Source organism: Chrysochloris asiatica, unplaced genomic scaffold, assembly GCF_000296735.1.
Source record: "Chrysochloris asiatica unplaced genomic scaffold, ChrAsi1.0 scaffold00077, whole genome shotgun sequence".
Classification (NCBI taxonomy): Eukaryota; Metazoa; Chordata; class Mammalia; order Afrosoricida; family Chrysochloridae; genus Chrysochloris; species Chrysochloris asiatica.
Window position 1 is genome coordinate 2,840,763 of NW_006408595.1, and position 19,085 is coordinate 2,859,847.

The window sequence follows — 19,085 nt, forward strand, 5'->3', positions numbered from 1 at the left end:
TTTTACTCTAGTGTATTCTTTTAGCCATTTATTTTCATATCTTGTTTTCCACTATGATTTCTTCCTCAATCCAGTAATTTGAGGGAACTGTATCTATATTTTATTCCAGTTTCCAAACTAAAGCTGAATGATTGATGATGGATGATAGGTATTTTATACTGACATCTACTCACAGTTCCTCAAAATTACCATGGCATCTCCATTATGAAGGGTGGTACTCTGCCACATGGTGTCTTCTTAGCAAACAGAGTTACATTTAAAGGCCAGGATGTATGGATATGAGCTGTCTGTATACTCACTTAATGTCTATAAACAGATCTCAGATGCGAATCCAAGGTAATCATGGATTTGGCCCTGAGAAGTTCACTTCTGATAATCATATAAGATCTAAAGACAAACCTACAAACATGAATAGTAAATGTTATTTTACTTAAAAATGAACAATCTAGGTATTTCTTATGCTGAACATATTCTGCTTCTTGCTTTCTTTCTAGCAAAGATCTAGGGCAAGCAACAGCAGTGGAAGGACTGGGGAGAAGGACTATCACTCAGTACAGGAAAGAGTGAGAACACCTGGGTGGGATTTAAAAAAAAATTATTTTATAATAGAGTTTGAGATTATTCTAAGAACAGTCTATGAGGCTAAGTAAAAATAAGTATTGCTACAAAATCAATGAAGCCTTTATTAAACAAAAATAACAAAATATGAAGCACTGCTTCTCAACAGATCCCCCACTAGATCTCTACACTTCAAAAGGCAGTGTTTCCATCTTGCTAACCATTTCCTTATAAATTCTGGGCTTTTCTACTTGTATCAAGTCAAAATATCAGTTTGGGCATCCTCAAGGGACTCAAATCATGTTCCTTTTAAATGTTCTTTGAGTTTTAGGAACTAAGAGAAGTCTGAAGGGTCAAGGTAAGGGTTGTAGGGTGGATGGGGTAAGGTTTCCTAATAAAACTCTTATAGGACAGCTCTCAGTACTCTTAAAGAATGAGCAGGTGCATTGTCATAATGGTAAAATTTATTGGTGCAACTTTCCTGGGCTTTTTTTCTGCAATGCAGTTTTCAATAACCTAAAACTTCTTCCTAGTAAGTCTCCATGATCGTCCTGATTCCTCTAGAAAATCTATCAAGATGGTGTCTTCAGAGTTCCCCTAAACAGTCACTATCATCTTCAGAGATGATATCTCAGCCTTGCATTTAACTGGCCCAGCAAATCCCTTCAGAAGCCACAGTTTTGATTGTTGTTGTTAAGTGCTGTCAAATCTGTTCCAACTCATAGCGATTCGGTATAGCATTTCCGAGGAGCAGCTGGAAGGTTTGAACTGCTGATCTTGTGGTTTGCAGTCCAGTTCTGACCCTATAATACCTTAACAGGAGTTCTCTATTTTGATTAGACATTTATTTTTGAAGGCACCATAATGAGACTAAGACAAGTGTGTTACTAAGAGAACTTGTCTGCGGCCATCCACTAACCACTGAAACTAGTTTAAACACGTTTGTTTGTAACAAACAGGAATCATAGTAACAGAACTTTTTTACTTAGCCTCATATAAACATAAAAGTAATTTGAATTTTTTTTTCATCAGTAGGAATTATTTGTGACTCACTTTTATCTAGCACTGTACATAGTCAAGAGTTCATTATAATTGAATGTACATAAATATAAAATAGGATGTTAAATTAATCCTTTTGAAATAAAGAAGCAACATATATTTCTACTAAAAAGTTGCAACATTTATTATTTTCAAAAAGTAAGGACAAATCTGTTTGAGGCCTCTTGACTTCTGCTGGGGTCTCTTCACCATTCATTAGATGATGTGTCTAAAAAGTTTTTGAATTAGTTAGATGAGCTACAGGATACTTCATACATCTATTATTGTTACACAGTCTTAACAGATCCATACTTCTAGATTAGTAAATTTCAGTTTTTCTGCTTATTGGGGGCAGGGCACCCCTAAGGGTTTAAAGTTGTAAACTACTATATCCAGAAATATCATTAAATCAATTAACCTACTAATGAAGCTTCATCTAATGAAAATCACACATTGGGTACCTTTAAAAGAAACTCTTCCAAGGTTTTATTTTAAGTAATAATTGCATTTCTTCTACATAGTTCTTTGTAATTAGTATATTGATAATGAGGTTTGGATATTTACTCAACAACCATGTAATTTACTTTTGCTTCTTTGGAATAATTTTCTAATAAAACAACTGACAGTTACATAATGGTTAATAATGATACTTTGTATTTTCTAGTTCTTAGGAGAGACAAGTACTTTATTACAGATTTCATTGCCTTTATAGTATTATGAGGCAGAGAGATTGAGACTATATTTTTATGTTTAAGGGAATTTGAAACAAAAGAAGTTAAACACGGTAAACAACATTCACACATGTTCTGTGTCTACAGATACAAATATTAGTTCATAAATGTGGGGAGTACTTGTTTTATATAGAAATGACTCTAAGAGAGACACAGTTTTATGAAGGAATTTAAAGTGATATTAATTCAGTTTGTCTTGACAATTTTCTGCTTTTCACTTAATATTGACACACCACAATCATTCAAAACTGAGTTTGGCACTGTAATGGAATGAGTTGCTGGGGTTGGGGGCTCAGGACACAGTTTCAGGAGACACCATGGTCAATTAGCATAACATAGTCCACAAAGACAGTGTTCTACATTGTACTTTGGCGAGTAGCATCCAGTATCTGAAAAGCTCCTGAGTGGCCATGTAAGTTGCAACTATTGGTTTCTCCATGTGCGGAATAAAGAAGAGTGATGAGAATTGAAGATGCTTGGAATCAAGTAGTCCAAAGGAATAAAAGAACATGTGAAAATCAGTCTCCACAACTCTGAGATCAAAAGAACTAGATGGTGCCTGGTTACCACTACCAACTGGTCTGAAAAGTATCACATTAGAAGGTCTTGGATAGAGTGGGAGAAAATGTGGAACAAAACTCAAAATTGTCAAACAAAGACTAGGCTTACTAGTCAAAAAGAGACTGGAGGAACCCGAATCTATAGCCCTCAACTCCCTTCAGGTCTGAAATAGAACTCACCATGTGGCTCAATTTTCAGCCAAGCAGTAGATAGGAAGGACAACACTAGTAAGGTATGCTCACATTTACATAAGGACAAAGTTGAGAAGGGGTGGGGGAGGTGGGTAGAATGAAAATAAGAACCATAAGAAACAAGTGGAATAACTTGTTACATGGAGGGGATTTGAATCATAGAGATGAAATAAAAGTGTATGATTTGTTGAATGTAAAATTATGATCATCCCTTAATTCATAATAAAAAATTAAAAAGCAAAAAATAAACAAAAATCACTTGAGACTGGAAATTATTGTTGTAGTTAAACAATATGCAGTGAGAATAATTTTCTAGGCAACATTTGGAAAAACCTGCCTAGACTAAAAACTCAAACTTCTATAAGCTTATTAGGACAGAGATGGGTTTATGTCTGCTTTCCCCTCTGAGTGTGAGAACCACAGAATTGCAACGCTTTGTACTCGTGTTCACCAGTGTACATTGCAAGGTTACGTTGCTATAGATACCAATTTCAAGGAACCATTTTAAGTGCAATCACTTTGTTAGTTATTTTCAAATTTCATTGTACTCTTGATCCTCACTCATTGCTCATTTCACATTTTATCTGACATTTCACATTTATGACAACAGTAAAAAATCTAACTCTTTTATGCATTAACGATGTATGTCTAGCCATAACAAATGCTGAGTCAAGCATGAACACTGATTGTGATGATTAAGGCTGACCCAGGATTCTCAGCTATTTGACAGGCTATACAATGATGAAATCTGGCAGTCATGAAATATGAAATCATCCTTTTTTTGTGGATCTGATGGGGTCATTTCACACATTTTTATAATGCTGATTTTGACATAACAAACTGGTCTTTGGAACCTAACCCCTTCAGTAAGTGAGGACTGGGTAGATATTCATATGGTAACTAAGGTAAGACATACCTTCCCCAGGCTGCTTCATTTGTTGATGCTTTATTAACTGGAACACAGGAGGAATCAGTGACCATTGATTTGTTCATCTTGTAGCAGAAACCGCAGTTGGGATCCAACATACATTCATTACAATAGCTGTAGAATGAGAAGAAAGTTATAATCATTTTGGCAGAGACAAATGTTGCTCACTATATACTCTACTCCATTTGCTTCTCTATATTTTCCTCATCACTTGCAGTAACAATGGGGCTACGTGACTAGTTTTGTCCATGGCAAGACACACGTGCTAAAGCAGAAGAGGGCTGGCTGGTCTCTTCCATTTTCTCCTACTCTTGCTGCCACATATCTGGAAAACAGGTTGAGATAGAGGAGTCTTGGATATGAGACCCTTGAGGTAAAAGAACTCCAGGGACTTGCAACAAATAAACTTTTGCTGTCCTAAGTCACCGAGGTTTGCTACTAAAGTATGACCTGGCCCTTCCTGACCTAATTCTGCTTCATTCCAAGTTGGACCAAAGAAGTTACTCCTCTTAACTTTCTCTTTCAAGGATCATGCACTAAAAATTAAAAAAAAAAAAAAAAAAGGTTTCTCTTCCCACCCCGTCGCCAATGTATATAATGGAGTCTTGGTGTGATGCTGTATGATAAGCACTGGACTGATAACTGCAAGGTCAGTGACTCAAACCTACCAGTTCCTCCTCAGAAACCCTATGCTGTGAGTTGGAGCCAGCTTGAAGGCATTTTAACAACAACAGTGTATGCACTGAAGTAGAAATTTCAAATATTTTAAAAAACGATGTATAAAGAAAAACATTGTTGTTGTTAAGTGCCTTCGAGTCAGTTCCAACTCATAGCAACCCTATATAGGGTTTCCGAGGAGCAGCTGGTGAGCTTGAACCACTAACCTTGTTGTTCAAACCAACCTTGCAGTCCAGTGCATTAACCCACAGCACTACACAAGGACTCCAAAGAAAAACATTAAAATCAAAGACAAATATTAAAAACCAAAAACCCATGACTCCCAAATATGGTCATTGCTGACATCATGATGAACAGCTATACTTTTAACAAATATACACCATATATTAAGCTTAATATTAAAGAAATTGGTACAATGGACAGATACACAGGCTGGACAGGTATGCCAGGGAGAGTGGGAGTATCTCCACAAATGTATGAAGATTTGAAAGAGGATATTTGTACATGGGTATTTACCTTTGCTGCAAACACAGTGAATGTGGTGGGGCATACATGGGACAACATGATGAAAACTTCTTAGGTATTATCAAACAAATTAAGGCAACAAGTTACTGGGCTTGTGTGCACAGGACTATAGTCTTAGGGGACACCATGGTCTATTGGTATAACACAGGCCACAAAGACAAGGCACTACATGTTACTTTGGTGAATAGTGTCTAGGATCTTAAAAACTTATGAGAGCACATCTAAGGTGCAATTATTAGTCTGGTCTCTCCATGTGCAGAAGAGACAAGAGTGATGAAAATGTGAAGATGCTTGGAATCAATTAGTTCAATGGACCAATGGAGCATATGCGCATCACTCTCCAAGACTCTAAGACAAGAACAAGATGGCACCTAGTTACCAATATCAACTGCTCTGAAAGGTATCACATTAGAATGTCCCAGATAGAGTGGGAGAAAATGTAGAATAAAACTCAAAAATATAAAAAAAAAACCAGGCTTATAGGTCAAAAATGGAACTCATCCTTGGGGCCCAGTTTTCAGCCAAGCAATAAACAGTAGTAAGGCATGCTCACCATGGGATGGTCAATCATTCAAAACCATTCAAAATCAAAAGGGTGATATTTACCTGCGGACAAAGTTGAAAAGGGATGGGAAGGTGGGTGCAATTGAAATAGGGGCTACAGAAAGGAAGTGGGAAAACTTGTTGTATGGAGGGAACTACAATCACTGAAATGAAACATAGTGTATATAATTTGTTGAATGCAAAACTGATGGCCTTTGTAAATTTTCACTCAACTCATAATAAAAAGTTTAAAAAAAAATGGTTATAGGAAAAAAGGCTAACCTTTCTTGAAATTGATTACATGTACTGGCTGAAGCACAGAGCCATAATCACTATTCACTGGACAGCAGTGACCTAACTGCAGGAAAATCCTAGAAAGACTAAAACCTTTGGAGAGCACGGATGTCCAACCTTAGCCTACAGTGTGCCTGTGGAATGAACATCCTCACTGTCACATAGTCATTTGCCACAAAATGCTTGAACATCTTATATAGGGTCAGCATGTGCATGGTGTCCAGTAGACACTAACATGAGTCAATCAGTGAAAGTCCCTGTTCCTTGGTAGACAAAAGGGAAGACTGAAAAACATTTACAAATAAATAATGGCAGTGGTGTGGCACTGTAGGATAAAGTACTGAACCACAAGATTCATTGGAACCGCAAGATCGGCAGTTCAAACCCACCAGCTTCTCCTAGGAAGCCCTAAGCAGGGTCACTATGAGTTGCAACTCAATGAAACTTAACTGACTCAATGGTACTTAACAACAACAAAGTTATATGAAGTATGTATGAACTAGCTGAGGAGAGAGGCCTATTCATTTTTCCTATAATAATTAGGAATAAGTTCAGAGGTGTTGTGTGAACTAGATCATAAGAGAAATGAGAGAAGGGCATTTCAAAGAACTGCTTATTTTATAATTGAAGGTCAGTCAGCACAGGCCTATTAAATACCTACTTTGTACAAGCAATTATACTATGGGGTGTGGGAAGAGAAACCAAGTAAGAATTAGTGAGAGTCATCAGAAAAAGACATAAAGGACAGTACAGGTAGTCTGTGGATTATGAACATCCAACTTATGAACAACACATATTTGTCCTTATGGGAAACTCGTATTGTCCTTTACATAAATTTGTCCTCACTTTGAACTAACGGAACCAAGCCCTAACCAAGTCAAACCAAACCCACTACCAAGTAGAATTGCCTAGAGGGTTCCCAAGGGTGTAAATCTTTACAGAAACAAACTGCCACATCTTCCTCCTGCTGAGTGGCTGGTGGGTTCCAATTGCAGACCTTTTAGTGAGCAGCTGAGTGCTCAACTACTGCGCCACTAGGGATCACTAAGCCAACCCTTACATGCAGCACTGAATTCTTCATCATAATCACCTTCATGAGCTGCAAGTGTAGCTTTTACGTCACTGAATAAGCTTTGCGTTTTTTCTTGCACTAAAGTAATAGGTGCTCTGGCAGCATAGTGGTTACGAATCGAGCTGCAAACCTCAAAATCAGAAGTTCGAGACTACCAGCTGTTCTGTGGGAGAAGGGTGAAGCTTTCTACTCCTGTAAAGATTTACAGCCTTGGAAAACCTGTACAGGGTCACTATGAGTCAGAACCGACTCTACCGCAGGTAATCGCCATCACCACAGTAAGCCTAAGTAAGAATGGTATGCACCTGTTTCAATTTACCTACAAATTCTTAAAGACAGTTAAGAATGGCTCTCATTCATAGCCAGGGACTGCCTGTTCTTCTAGCTTCTCAAAATCCAAATACCTCTTTGATTCATTTGGCTAAAAGTGAAAACAGTGGCATTATTAAAAAAAAAAAAAAAAAGATTTATCATTTCAACCTCCTTCTGTACACTTTTCCTTTGGCAAACAGACATCCTTATTTTTGACTAAGACAAGTCTTGGACCAAAAGTAAAAAATAAAGCAGCTTTTCAAAATCCACTGAAAGGTCAATATCCTTTAGAGTGATTCAGCAAATAACAATCGTCTACACCTGTGATAAGCACGCTAAACAAGCATTAGATGGAAACACCCTGAGCTTCTGGCTTTAAGAACCAGACATGGTTAATGTGGAATGGAAAGTAATTTCTACTAGCATTTTTTTGTTTGTTTATCCTGTTCATAAGAGGTCAAATATAATAACCCTAATTGTTTGTGAAAGATCAACTCACTTATTCTCAAGGAAACAACTTTCTATTTATCTCTGGAAATACGTAGTTCATACAAAAGGCAAAAAACAAATGATAAAGGCTAATAGAGAACTTACCATCTGTGAGTTTCACAGATGAGTTTCATATGAAAGCTTCATATTCACTATTGCTCTATTTAAGCTTCTAACTCTGATCACAATTTTCTCTTCTTCCACCATGCTTATTACAGACATTCCATGATCATTCAACAGATACAATAATTTATATCTATGTGTTAGATATAACACATAGATATAAAACATAGAGGAAACAGTCGCTGGAGAAGGATGTCATGCTGGGTAAGGTGGAGGGCAGAGAAAAAGAGGAAGAATGTCATGCTGGGTAAGGTGGAGGGTCAGAGAAAAAGAGGAAGACCCCTAACGAGATGGATTGGCCAGGTTGCATCATTGATGGACTCAAATGTGGCAGCGGTAGTGAGGTTGGCCCAGGATCGGACATTGTTTCGTTCTGCTGTGCATGGGGTCGCTATGAGTCGGTTCTGACTCGATGGCACCTGACAACAACAACAATGTGTTAGACATTAGTCTAGGTACTGGGACACATTGTTTTTGTTAGTTGCCATCAAGTCAATTCTGACTATGGCGAACCTGTGTGCAGAGTAGAACTATTTTACAGGGTTTTCAAGCTTCTGACCTTTTGGAAGCAGATCACTAGGCACTTTCACCAACTAGATTTCCTGCTCCGGTGGAGCTTACTTGTATATTATACCTCTACTACTTGTTCCCTCTTCATTAGCTTTTTCCTTTGTCTAGTTCTCTCCTTATCTAGCTGAATGTCCATGCCCATCAATTTGAATCCTAAATTTCTCCACCTCTCTAGCTTCCCATTCCACCCAGCTATCACAAATCCTCTCATACTTTGGACATATTGTCAACATACTTTGGACATATTGTCAACAACAACACCACCACAAATTCTAGCCCTCCCTACGTGAATGCAAGGAACTAAGGCAGTACAAGTAGTTAAGTATTCAGTTACTAGTCTAAAGGTTAGTAATTCAAACTCAGCTAGCAGCTCCACTAGAGAAAGACCTGGTGATCTGCTTCCATAAATACTATATCCGAGAAAATTCTATGGGGCAATTTTACTGTCACATGGGTCGCTCTGAGTTGAAATTGACTCAATGGCTAACAACATACAAATCTAACGTTCATCTTTCTTGTACCTTCACTGTCACAGCTGAATGAATCACACATTAGGCCAGACAGCCAGGTCATCTATAAGTCCTGGTCACCAGTCTCAAATGGACCCTCAACAAGCTTGAAATTCTTATTTTTTCTAGTTAAATCTACACAGGACTGTTTTAAATACCTGACAATGACAACTATCTCAATCCTCTTCACTGTCTTTAAACTTCCAATGCTTCACTTTCCTTTGCTGGCTGCTGTTACATGCCACTGAGTCAGTTTCAATTTGAAGCAACCCTATGACTCTGACCTGGGCCATCCTCACAATTCTTGTCATGCCTGAGCTCACTGTTGCAGCCACTGTGTCAAGCAAGATGTCCTTTTCCAGAGACAGATCCTTCTTTCCTTTATTCTCTGCAAATGATGTCAGCTACAGCTTTACAGAGTAAGTAGAAGGCAGCAGATGGGAACTTTGCTAGCTAATGAATAGGAAAGATACAAACCCTCTATCCTATTTTTTATTCTTCACTTACAATGAGATATTCTTACGTGAGGCCAATTTTCTCTCTGGGCTTGCATTCCATTCCATTCCAATTGCTAGTGGTATCTCACACCTTTTAAATTCATGTTCCCCTCCGTTTCTTATCCAGTCAGTGTCTAGAAGTTTGAATTACTGATTGAAGATCATTCTTTTTTTACAAGTTTTTATTGTGAACTGGGTGATTAGTTTACATGGGGGAATATCAGTTTTACACTCATTGTTTCATTGCAATGATTACAGTCTCCTCTGTGCATCATCTTTCAATAGTATTTGCTTCTATTTCTCTGTTTTGGGTGTGGGGTGTGGGGGGGAAATGTACACAAAAATCACTTGACAGCACTTAACAACAACAAAAAAACAATGTCTATAGGCTATCTCATTAACATCACTGTTGGAGTTGAGTGCTGTCCAGTCAGTTCTGACTCATAGTGACCCTGTATGGGGTTTCTAGGGAGAAGCTAGTGAGTTTGAACCAGCAATCTTGAGGTTAGCTGATGCTACAGCTCCACACCAGGACATCATAGAGGTTAGGATTTACAGCACACAGGACAATTACATCATTATGAGACTTGTGGACTACTCAAGATGACACACATTTTTTGGGAACAGTTCAACCCATAACAGACTGGATCTCCAATGCACATTTATTGAATTAGTTGAAACACAGAAGTTTTATAAATCAAGCTTCACTGTAGATACATCAATCTTACAATATGGAAATTATTTTTTGTGTGTGGAGGTGAGTTGAGGTGAAGATCTCATTAGTTGTTTTTAAGTATGAAATAAAACAAACTAATTTTCAAAGGGCACCTTAAGGTGAGCCTGGTTTATAAACTAAAGCAGTCATTTACAAACACTCAACAACTAAAACTAAACTTGTTAGTTATTTTGATAACTCACTTTTAGTAAGAGACACCAGCTGAAAGGGCCAGTTTCCTTGGGCCTGATACAGAAGAGTTACTGAAAGAGAGGGCCTTCTTTTAAATCAAAACCTGCAAAATTCTACAGTAATAAGACCTTAAGGTATTTAGGGAGAATTTGTGGTGAGTACCTATGCCCAGGATTCATGTCCTTGCTCTCTCTTGTTGACATTTCACTGGGGAAGATCATACAATAGACAATACTGCTGCTCTACTATGAGCTGCAACTGCTAGGAAAACTGGACACAGAGCTCACTAGAAAACTCTATGGGGAAATGGGAGACCACAGAGTCTAGACAATGATTATAATTAGAACCAAGAAGCTCTTTTCTTCCTAGTTGCAGGGGAGAAAGATTTAACTTTTCAATCTCTGGCATTTCTTTTTAAGAAGGAGGAAACATAAGCATTCACATATTTAGAACAAAACTGGTATTAAAATGCTTCCAATTAATGGGAAGAAAAAAAGGGGGGGGGGCAGAACAAAAGGCAGCTTAGTATCTACTGGAGAGAAAAGATGGCCTATTTTCATTCAATCAATTGTGTACTTGTTTCACAAGGCACCTAGGGTCTTAACTGAATCTGCCCTCTTCTTTCTCCTAAGAAAATCTTTTAAAAATTGATTTGGGTTAATTTAGAACATTTTTAGTTTTTATTCTCTGAAGAGGACCAAATGTGAACTTGATCCTCTGGAAAATGTTCCATTTGTTTTTAAGTATGCATCATTAAACCTGATGAGATGGAGCATTAAGAACAATGTTTGGTCTTAAAATGACTTTCTCTATTTCTGAATTTCAGAAAATCAATGGCGGCAAATGTAGGGGTTAGGATGATCCGTTACCACAGCTCAGCTCTGCTTTCATTTTCTATAGGTAATTACATTCACTCATTCATTCCTTATTTTGCCTAGTTTGAGCAATAAACATGGCTTTCTGTTAAACATCTTTCATTTCTGGTGTCAGCTATACTAAACCTTCCCTACACTTCACTACCCACCCTCTTCCTCAGTCCTGATTGCACTGTCTTGGTTACCAGGTGAGTTAGAATTCACCCCTGTTGGGTGAATCCCTACTTTGCTCCTAGCAGGTTTTCTACATCTCTGAAGGATTGGCTATCTACATTTGTACAGCCAAGAGAACTCCAGGACACCTGCCTTCTTTCCCTGCCAGAGTGTGAATATCAAATGATTCCTTCCTCCCACTCAGACTGTGTGGAGTCCTGGTGTGGTGCTGTGGGTTAATGCGCCAGACTGCAAAGCCGTTTGAACTGCAAGGTCGGCAGTTCAAGCTCACCAGTTGTTCCTTGGATACCCTATACAGAGTCACTATGGGTCAGAACCGACTCGATGGCACTTAACACAACAACAACTCAGACTGTGTAAGGAGCTGGTGAGAACAACATCTGGAGGATGTAAGTAAATGGTAATTTTCAAAAATGGCAGCTTACTGGTACTGATTGGTTTATCAAGTATCATGCTTCACCAGGTAACTAAAGCTGCTCTCACTAAGGTTGCCAGCGATCCCCTAATTGTTAATTCTGGGGACTTTCTGTCCTAATCTTATTGTTCTAGATGAATTTTCTCTCTTTCTGACATTCTCATCCCATGAGAAACTTGAGACTCTTCTTATGTTACTATTACCTCTCAGACTTCTGAATCTTCATCTTTGAGTGTTAAAGGTTTCCTTTGGTTCTGCCATAGACAAAATTTTTAATTTACTCTTTATATTTTTTCTGGGAAACAACAACCTTTACATGACCATTAGTGACAGTGATACACTGAAACTCCATGATCTAGTCTTCCAAATTGTCTCTCATCTCTAAGCTCCAGATCCGTATTTCCAACTGCTAATATCTGACAAGTACCTCCAATTCAGTGCTTCTGAAGTTCCCTGTCAAACCTATAGCTCCTTTAGTGTCACCCAAACTAAAACTTGAGTATGGTCTTAGACCACTGACACTTAAAGGTAACTCCAATTTTATCTCAAAGTATGTCTGATTTTACTACTGTCTGCTCTCGGTATTGGAGTCTTGGTATGGCGCTGTGGGTTAATGCACTGGACTGCAAAGTTGGTTTGATCAACAAGGTCAGTGCATCAAGCTCACCAGCCACTCCTCGAAAACCATATAGAGGGTCGCTATGTGTCAGAACCAACTTGACGGCATTTAATAACAACTCTCACTGTTGCCTTTGATGACAAGTCATCTTCTTGCCTGAAGTCTTTCAGTAGTATGCCAAGAAACCCTTTTGCTTTTTTCCATTTTCCACACTTCTTTATATCTAATCTGATCAGGCTTAAATCGTTTAAATCGTGCAATAGCTTTCTATTATCTAGAGGATGAAGAGCAAACTTGAGCATCTACTCCTCTCTGAAACTTCCTGACCCTAACAGAAATAGATGCATCAATATGCTGTCATAGGACCACAAAACTACTATTATTGCCATTCATCTCACTATTTTTATATAAGTTTCTGATGTTACCCTATGTCTTAGGTGTGGGTTCTCTATAGAAGCAAAACCAGTGAACTTTCTATATGTATGTACACACACACACACACACACACACACACAGTTTATACCAAGGAAAAGGCTCACAATTGTAGAGTCCCAAATCCCCAGCAGAAAGAGAGAGCAAGTCTTTCCTGCATGCTCATTATATTGGGAGCAGGCCACATCCCAAAGGAAACATCCTTTCAATTTATTGGCCATTCATAGCCAATCATCATAGAATTAACTATGCTGTTAAGTATCATGGAGTCAATTCCAACTCATAGTGACCCTGAATAGGGTTTCCAAGGAGTGGCTGGTGAGTTTGAACCACCGACCTTGTGGTTAAAACAGACCTTGCAGTCCTGTGTTTATCCTACAGCATATGCCAGAGTTAACTATGCTGTAGTAGATTTCACCACGGGAATAAGCACATCTCAACTGCCAAACCACTGGCACTCCTAGCCTAGTCAAGTTGACACAAAATCCTAACTATCACAGCCTGTGAAATTTTCTGGGTAGGGATTTTTGTCTTGTGCATTCTTTTTTAGTGATTCCCTCATTGCCTGATACATGTTGTTGTTTTTAAGTGCCATTGAGTTGATTCTGAGTCATAGTGACGCACTGTCAGGTTATATTTCTCATCTCTTTTCCTTAGAAGTTGGGGCTGAAAAACACAATTGATTCCAGAGTTACAGGCAAAAAACTAAATAAACAAAATAAGTAAAGTAGTGAGGCCTGCAAATTTAAAGCATTAACAGGTTATTGCTGTTGGTCAGAGTGTATTACTTTGTTGTTGTTGTTGTTTTTTGACATTTCCTGGTATTTTAAGTTCTAATTTCTAGTAACTGATTAATATATTCTTTTTATAAATTCTCGTGTTGGTTCTTCCATCTTATCTCAGGAAGGAAAGTACAACAATAAAATCGAACAAAGAAGGAAATAGGAGAAAGCTCTGCCATGCCTGGTGATAAGAGGGATTTAATAGGGCATACATGGTTTCTTGTCACACTAAATCAATCTTTGACAAAATAGTTACAAACAAAAATTTTGATTTTTAACATTGCAAATTTAAAATGGCATGAACATATGTATATAAGAGGGGGCTTCAAAAAGTTTGTGGAAAAATGGAATGAAAAGATAATGGAAAATTTCAATGAACTTTTTGAAGCTCCCCCTTATATGTAAATACATATATATATTAATATTGCTGAATTGAGTTGGTTCTAACTAACAGTGAATCCATGTGTTCTCCAGGGTATAACTTCACTATAGTGTTTCCATAACTGTAATCTTTATGGAAACTGATCACCAAGGCCTTTCTTCCTTGGTACTGCAGCATGGGTTCAAAGAACTACCTTTCAGTTACTAGCAAAGTGCAAACTATTTGTACTACACAGGGACTTTGTATAATACACACACACACAGTTGTATTTAACATTTTTAGTCTTGATAAATTTGAGAGTAAAATTAAGATTTGCAATACAATTTGGTAATTGACATATAGACACCCAAATATAATTTAGTTAGTTGTACAACATGCACTTTTTAAAAAAGCAAAAAGCAAAAAAATCCCAATAATTAAATCTTCTCTATGTGGTGCTGAGGTTGGTTCAAGCAAAGTCAGCGGTTCAAGCTCACCAGCTGCTCCTCGGAAACCCTATACAGGGTTGCTATGGGTCAGAATCGACTCGATGGCACTTATGCATTAGAAAGTAAGCATTATTCATTACTAAAGGGGCAGGAAATAAATACTAGAAGCACCATTCAAGAGATTAGCATTTTTAAGTTTACACAGGGACCACATACTCAATTAGCATTTTTAGCTATGAAGAGATTTATGGAGGGTAAATTATTTCATAGCACAGAGCTGCACAAAGAAACAAACAAACAAAAAACCCCAACCAACCAAATACAAACCAATGGCTGTTGAGTTGATTCCAACTCATGGTGTCCCCATGTGTGTGACAGTATAACTCTGCTTCACAGGGTTTTTAATGGCTGATGTTTGGGCTGTAGGTTACTAGGCCTTTCTTTCATGGTTCTTCTTGGTGGACTAGAACCTCCAACTTTTCAGATAACAACTGAGAGTGTTAACTGTTTGTACCAACCAGGGACTCTATTAAAAACATTGTACTAAATATTTTTTCTATGTGCTAATTGAATCCTTTTATGAACTTTAAGCATGTTCCTGAAAAAAAAAAAAAAAAGTCACCAACCATCCCACCAACAGCACGCTCAGCTGATTTGATAGTTCATTCCAAGGGCCACAAAAACTCAAACACCATCCTCATAGTTATGGGCTTTATTCTTAAAGTTATCAGGCTACAACCCAGGGTCAGAAATACTGAGGGCACAGTTCTTCCAGTCAGGACAGACTTTCCTCATCAGTGCCCACAGGAAGACTTCTCTTTGCCTGGCTAATATTACACAACTCTATTAGGGTTGTTGATAAATGCTCACGGAATGCACCACTTCAATAGACATCTCAGCTTGAAGGCACTACACTCTAGTCCCCTGGGCCAGCAAACCTAGCTCCCCCAATTAAGTGCCTGGAGGCATCCTATTCTCAAAGCAAGCCTCCTATCCAATATCCCAATATCACTCATCTTTATTTGCTCCATGGGCTGGGAAACCCACCACGGTCTCATGTTTTGGCTCTTGTTTCTGCTGCTGTTGTTCCTCTGTACCAACTCCAGTATCAAAGCTTTCTGACCCTGGGTAGAGGAGATCTCAGGGTCCAAAGAACACACTCCACTCCTGGCTCTTCTTTAATCATTGTTAGATTTTTGCTTTTGAAATTGCTCATTTTACACATGCTTGAGTTCCAACATTTTATTAGCAGAGTTAATTTTGTGAACCACTCACAACTGAATCATGCAATCCTATCAGCATCTTCACCCATCTTCTGTTACCTAGACCCAAGAGGGCAAAAATATTGGTAGGAGTGACAAAGACTATGGGTAGAATAGCCATATGAAGCAATTCACTGCACTGAAGCACTTGGCAGCTAAATGAAAGGCTAGCTGTTGTAAGCCATCAGTTACTCCAGAGATGATAGATGTGGCGGTCTGTTTCCATAAAGATTGACAGTCTTGGAAACACTATGGAACAGTTTTACTCTGTTCATGTGGATTGCCATGCTTTGGAATTGACTCAATGCAATGGACTTAAACTATCTGACTAACGTGGTAGACGTAGTCACCTAACTAATATGGTAGAATTGGGATTCAGACCTAAGTATGTTGGATCCAAATGCTCAAGTTTTTACAGTTTATTTAAAAGAAAATAGACTACAAATCATACAGAAAATAAGCTAAAATTAAAATTGCAAAGAAAATTGTAAGTATGATTTTTATCAAAATTCAAAACTTACTGCCATGAGTTTATCCTGACTCATAGTAACCCTTAAGAGGTTTCCAAGGCTATAAATATATACAAGAACAGAAAGCCTCATCTTTCTCTTGCAGAGCAGTTGGTGGGTTTGAACTGCTGACCTTGTGTTTTACAGTCCAGTGCTTACCCGACAGTGCCACCTGTGAAGCACTTTCATATTCAGGATATCATCAGGTTCCCCAATATATAGTAAGGTAAGCATTATCATTTCTATTTTACATATCAGGAAAACAAAGTTTACGAAAGTGGAGAGACTTGCTCACATTTTTATGATAGGTTTTCTCACTCTAAATTTCATATTAATCTACTGAAATTAAAAAACAAAAGTTTTTTGCTGTAGTTGGGAATATACACAACAAAAACATATATCAATTCAAGTTCCCATATGTACAATTCAGTGACATGGGTTCCATTCTTTGAGCTGTACAGCCATTCTCACACTCCTTGCCTGAATTGTTCCTTCCACAATAGCATAAAATTACTGCCTCCAAAGGTTCCTAACTGAACATTGGCATTGTGGAGAAAGATGACGCTATCTGCTCCTATAAATATTTAGTCTCAGGAACCTTTATAGTTACTATGAATTGGCATTGACTCAATGGTGGAGTGGCAATGTATGATAAGCACTTGACTGTGAACCACAATTTAGTGATTCAAACCCACCTCTGTGCAGGGTTGTTCTGAGTCAGAACTGATTCCATAGCACTTATTAGCAACAATGACAGATATTAAAAATGTTCAAGGTACGTATTCTTTACTATGTAATCTATTGAGATTTAAAGTTATACCTCTGTGGCTAAGAATTCATTTTTGTTTTATTACTTTAGCAATGCCTATCCTACCTCAGTGGTAAATTAATTAAGCACTAGGCTGCTGACAGAAATGGGGGCTGTTTGAACACACTCAACAGCTCTTCCAGAGAAAGTTCTGGAGATCTGATCAAATGAAGATTACAGCTTAGAAGACTCCAAGAGGCAGTTTTCTTTGTCATATGGGAATCAACTATGAATAAGAATCAACTCAACAACAGTACATATTGTGGATCATTCTGACTATGAGCTATAGAAAATGCTAGTGTTAAAAATGAGAAGCATGCTGCTTTCTTAATCAAATCATTACAAATTGTCTTTATATGTAGGTTCTATGTATCAAAAAAGAATAATGTATATCATTTAAAAAATAAATATTATTACTATTATTATTAAATGTATATTATTCTATGTATACATATTTTTGCTGTTGTTAAGTGCCATCGAGTCAGTTCTGACTCACAGTGATCCCGTATAGGGTTTTCGGGGAGTGGCTGCTTGGTGAGTTTGAACCATCAACTCTGCAATTCAAATGACCTTGCAGTTCAGTGCTTTCCTACAGCGCCATGCCAGTACTCATGTATGCATATACATATATACAATTTTGCTGGAGCTCATCACGACCATTTGAAAACTCTTTTATATAAGCCTTACTTTATGTTTGTCTGACTGTATTTGTATTAACATTGCTATGTCCCTAAAAAGCTCTGTACCATATACTCCTCCTCCTAGTTATATTACCTGGGAAGAGTTATTAATTTCTGAAGAATGCTAGCTCATCTACTGGTTGAGAACTTTTGCTATTTCAAGGCATAGGATAAAGAAGAGTCCTTGGTAAATCTCACAGACACAACCAACAAGTCAAAGTTCAAGTATGACTTTAAAGGATACTTTCTTAATTAGCATATACCATTTAGCACATCTCATAGTAAAATTCATATCATGCACTGCTGATAAATACCTTTTCATATATAGAAACCATAACCATAATGTTCTTTTATCACAGTATAACTTTTTAAGAATTATCAAACTAAGTTTATAATCAATTCAAAAATTGTCTTTTTCAGAAGATATAACATTTATTTAAAACATAAAATAGAGATAATAAAATAAGCAAAAAAAGTTAGGTATCTGTGACTGCAGTGTTTTGCATTCAGTATCAGTGATGATTAAATTCAGGTAAACATATTTGGATACTCAAATATGATACCACGTTTCAACACTACCTCAAGTGTACTAAGAAAGATAAATGAGTTATAAACACAGCTTGGGACATAAGCCTTTCATTGATTTTGGAAATTATATTTTGCCACATGATAAGTTAAAATGAAGGAAAAGGAATATTTAGATATGGTGAAATTTATTTATTTTCATAAGCAGATAATTTTTGCTTGAAATATGGAAATTATATCTCCACAAAAATATGCATTAGAAATACTCTTCAGAACAGCCACACTTAAGACTATACCAGTTTTCAATATGGACTAACATAAATTCATAACTTTTAAAATAGAAAACAATATAAACAAACCAAAACAACATACTTAATAAGTAGTTAAAATTATTTTTAGAATATTAACTTGGAAATGAGAATCAACTTTTTATTCTAAAACCATTTTTATGCTTTGGGGCATCACACACAATTGAAATTTGAGCATCTACTATCTACATTCATCTAGTATCTACATTCTTTGTGAATTGGCAGTTACATTTAAGTTAATGCTTTATTTCAGCACAAAAGAATAGGTTGTTTTAAAGTAAGCATTCCATATTTTTTATAGATATGTGCAAACACTTCTCAAAATTGCCTCTTTTTCTGGTCCCCTTACTCTCACAGATT

General features: G+C 37.3%; 1 protein-coding gene across 1 annotated transcript in view; it reads right to left on the reverse strand.

Annotated features, from left to right (window-relative positions):
* Positions 1-19,085, reverse strand: part of SLC2A13 (solute carrier family 2 (facilitated glucose transporter), member 13) — a 536,393-nt gene that overhangs the window by 115,689 nt on the left and 401,619 nt on the right. The window contains exon 7 of the mRNA XM_006865299.1: positions 3,996-4,121. Within this exon, the coding sequence (XP_006865361.1) occupies positions 3,996-4,121 (126 nt within the window). The remainder of the gene's footprint in view (positions 1-3,995; positions 4,122-19,085) is intronic.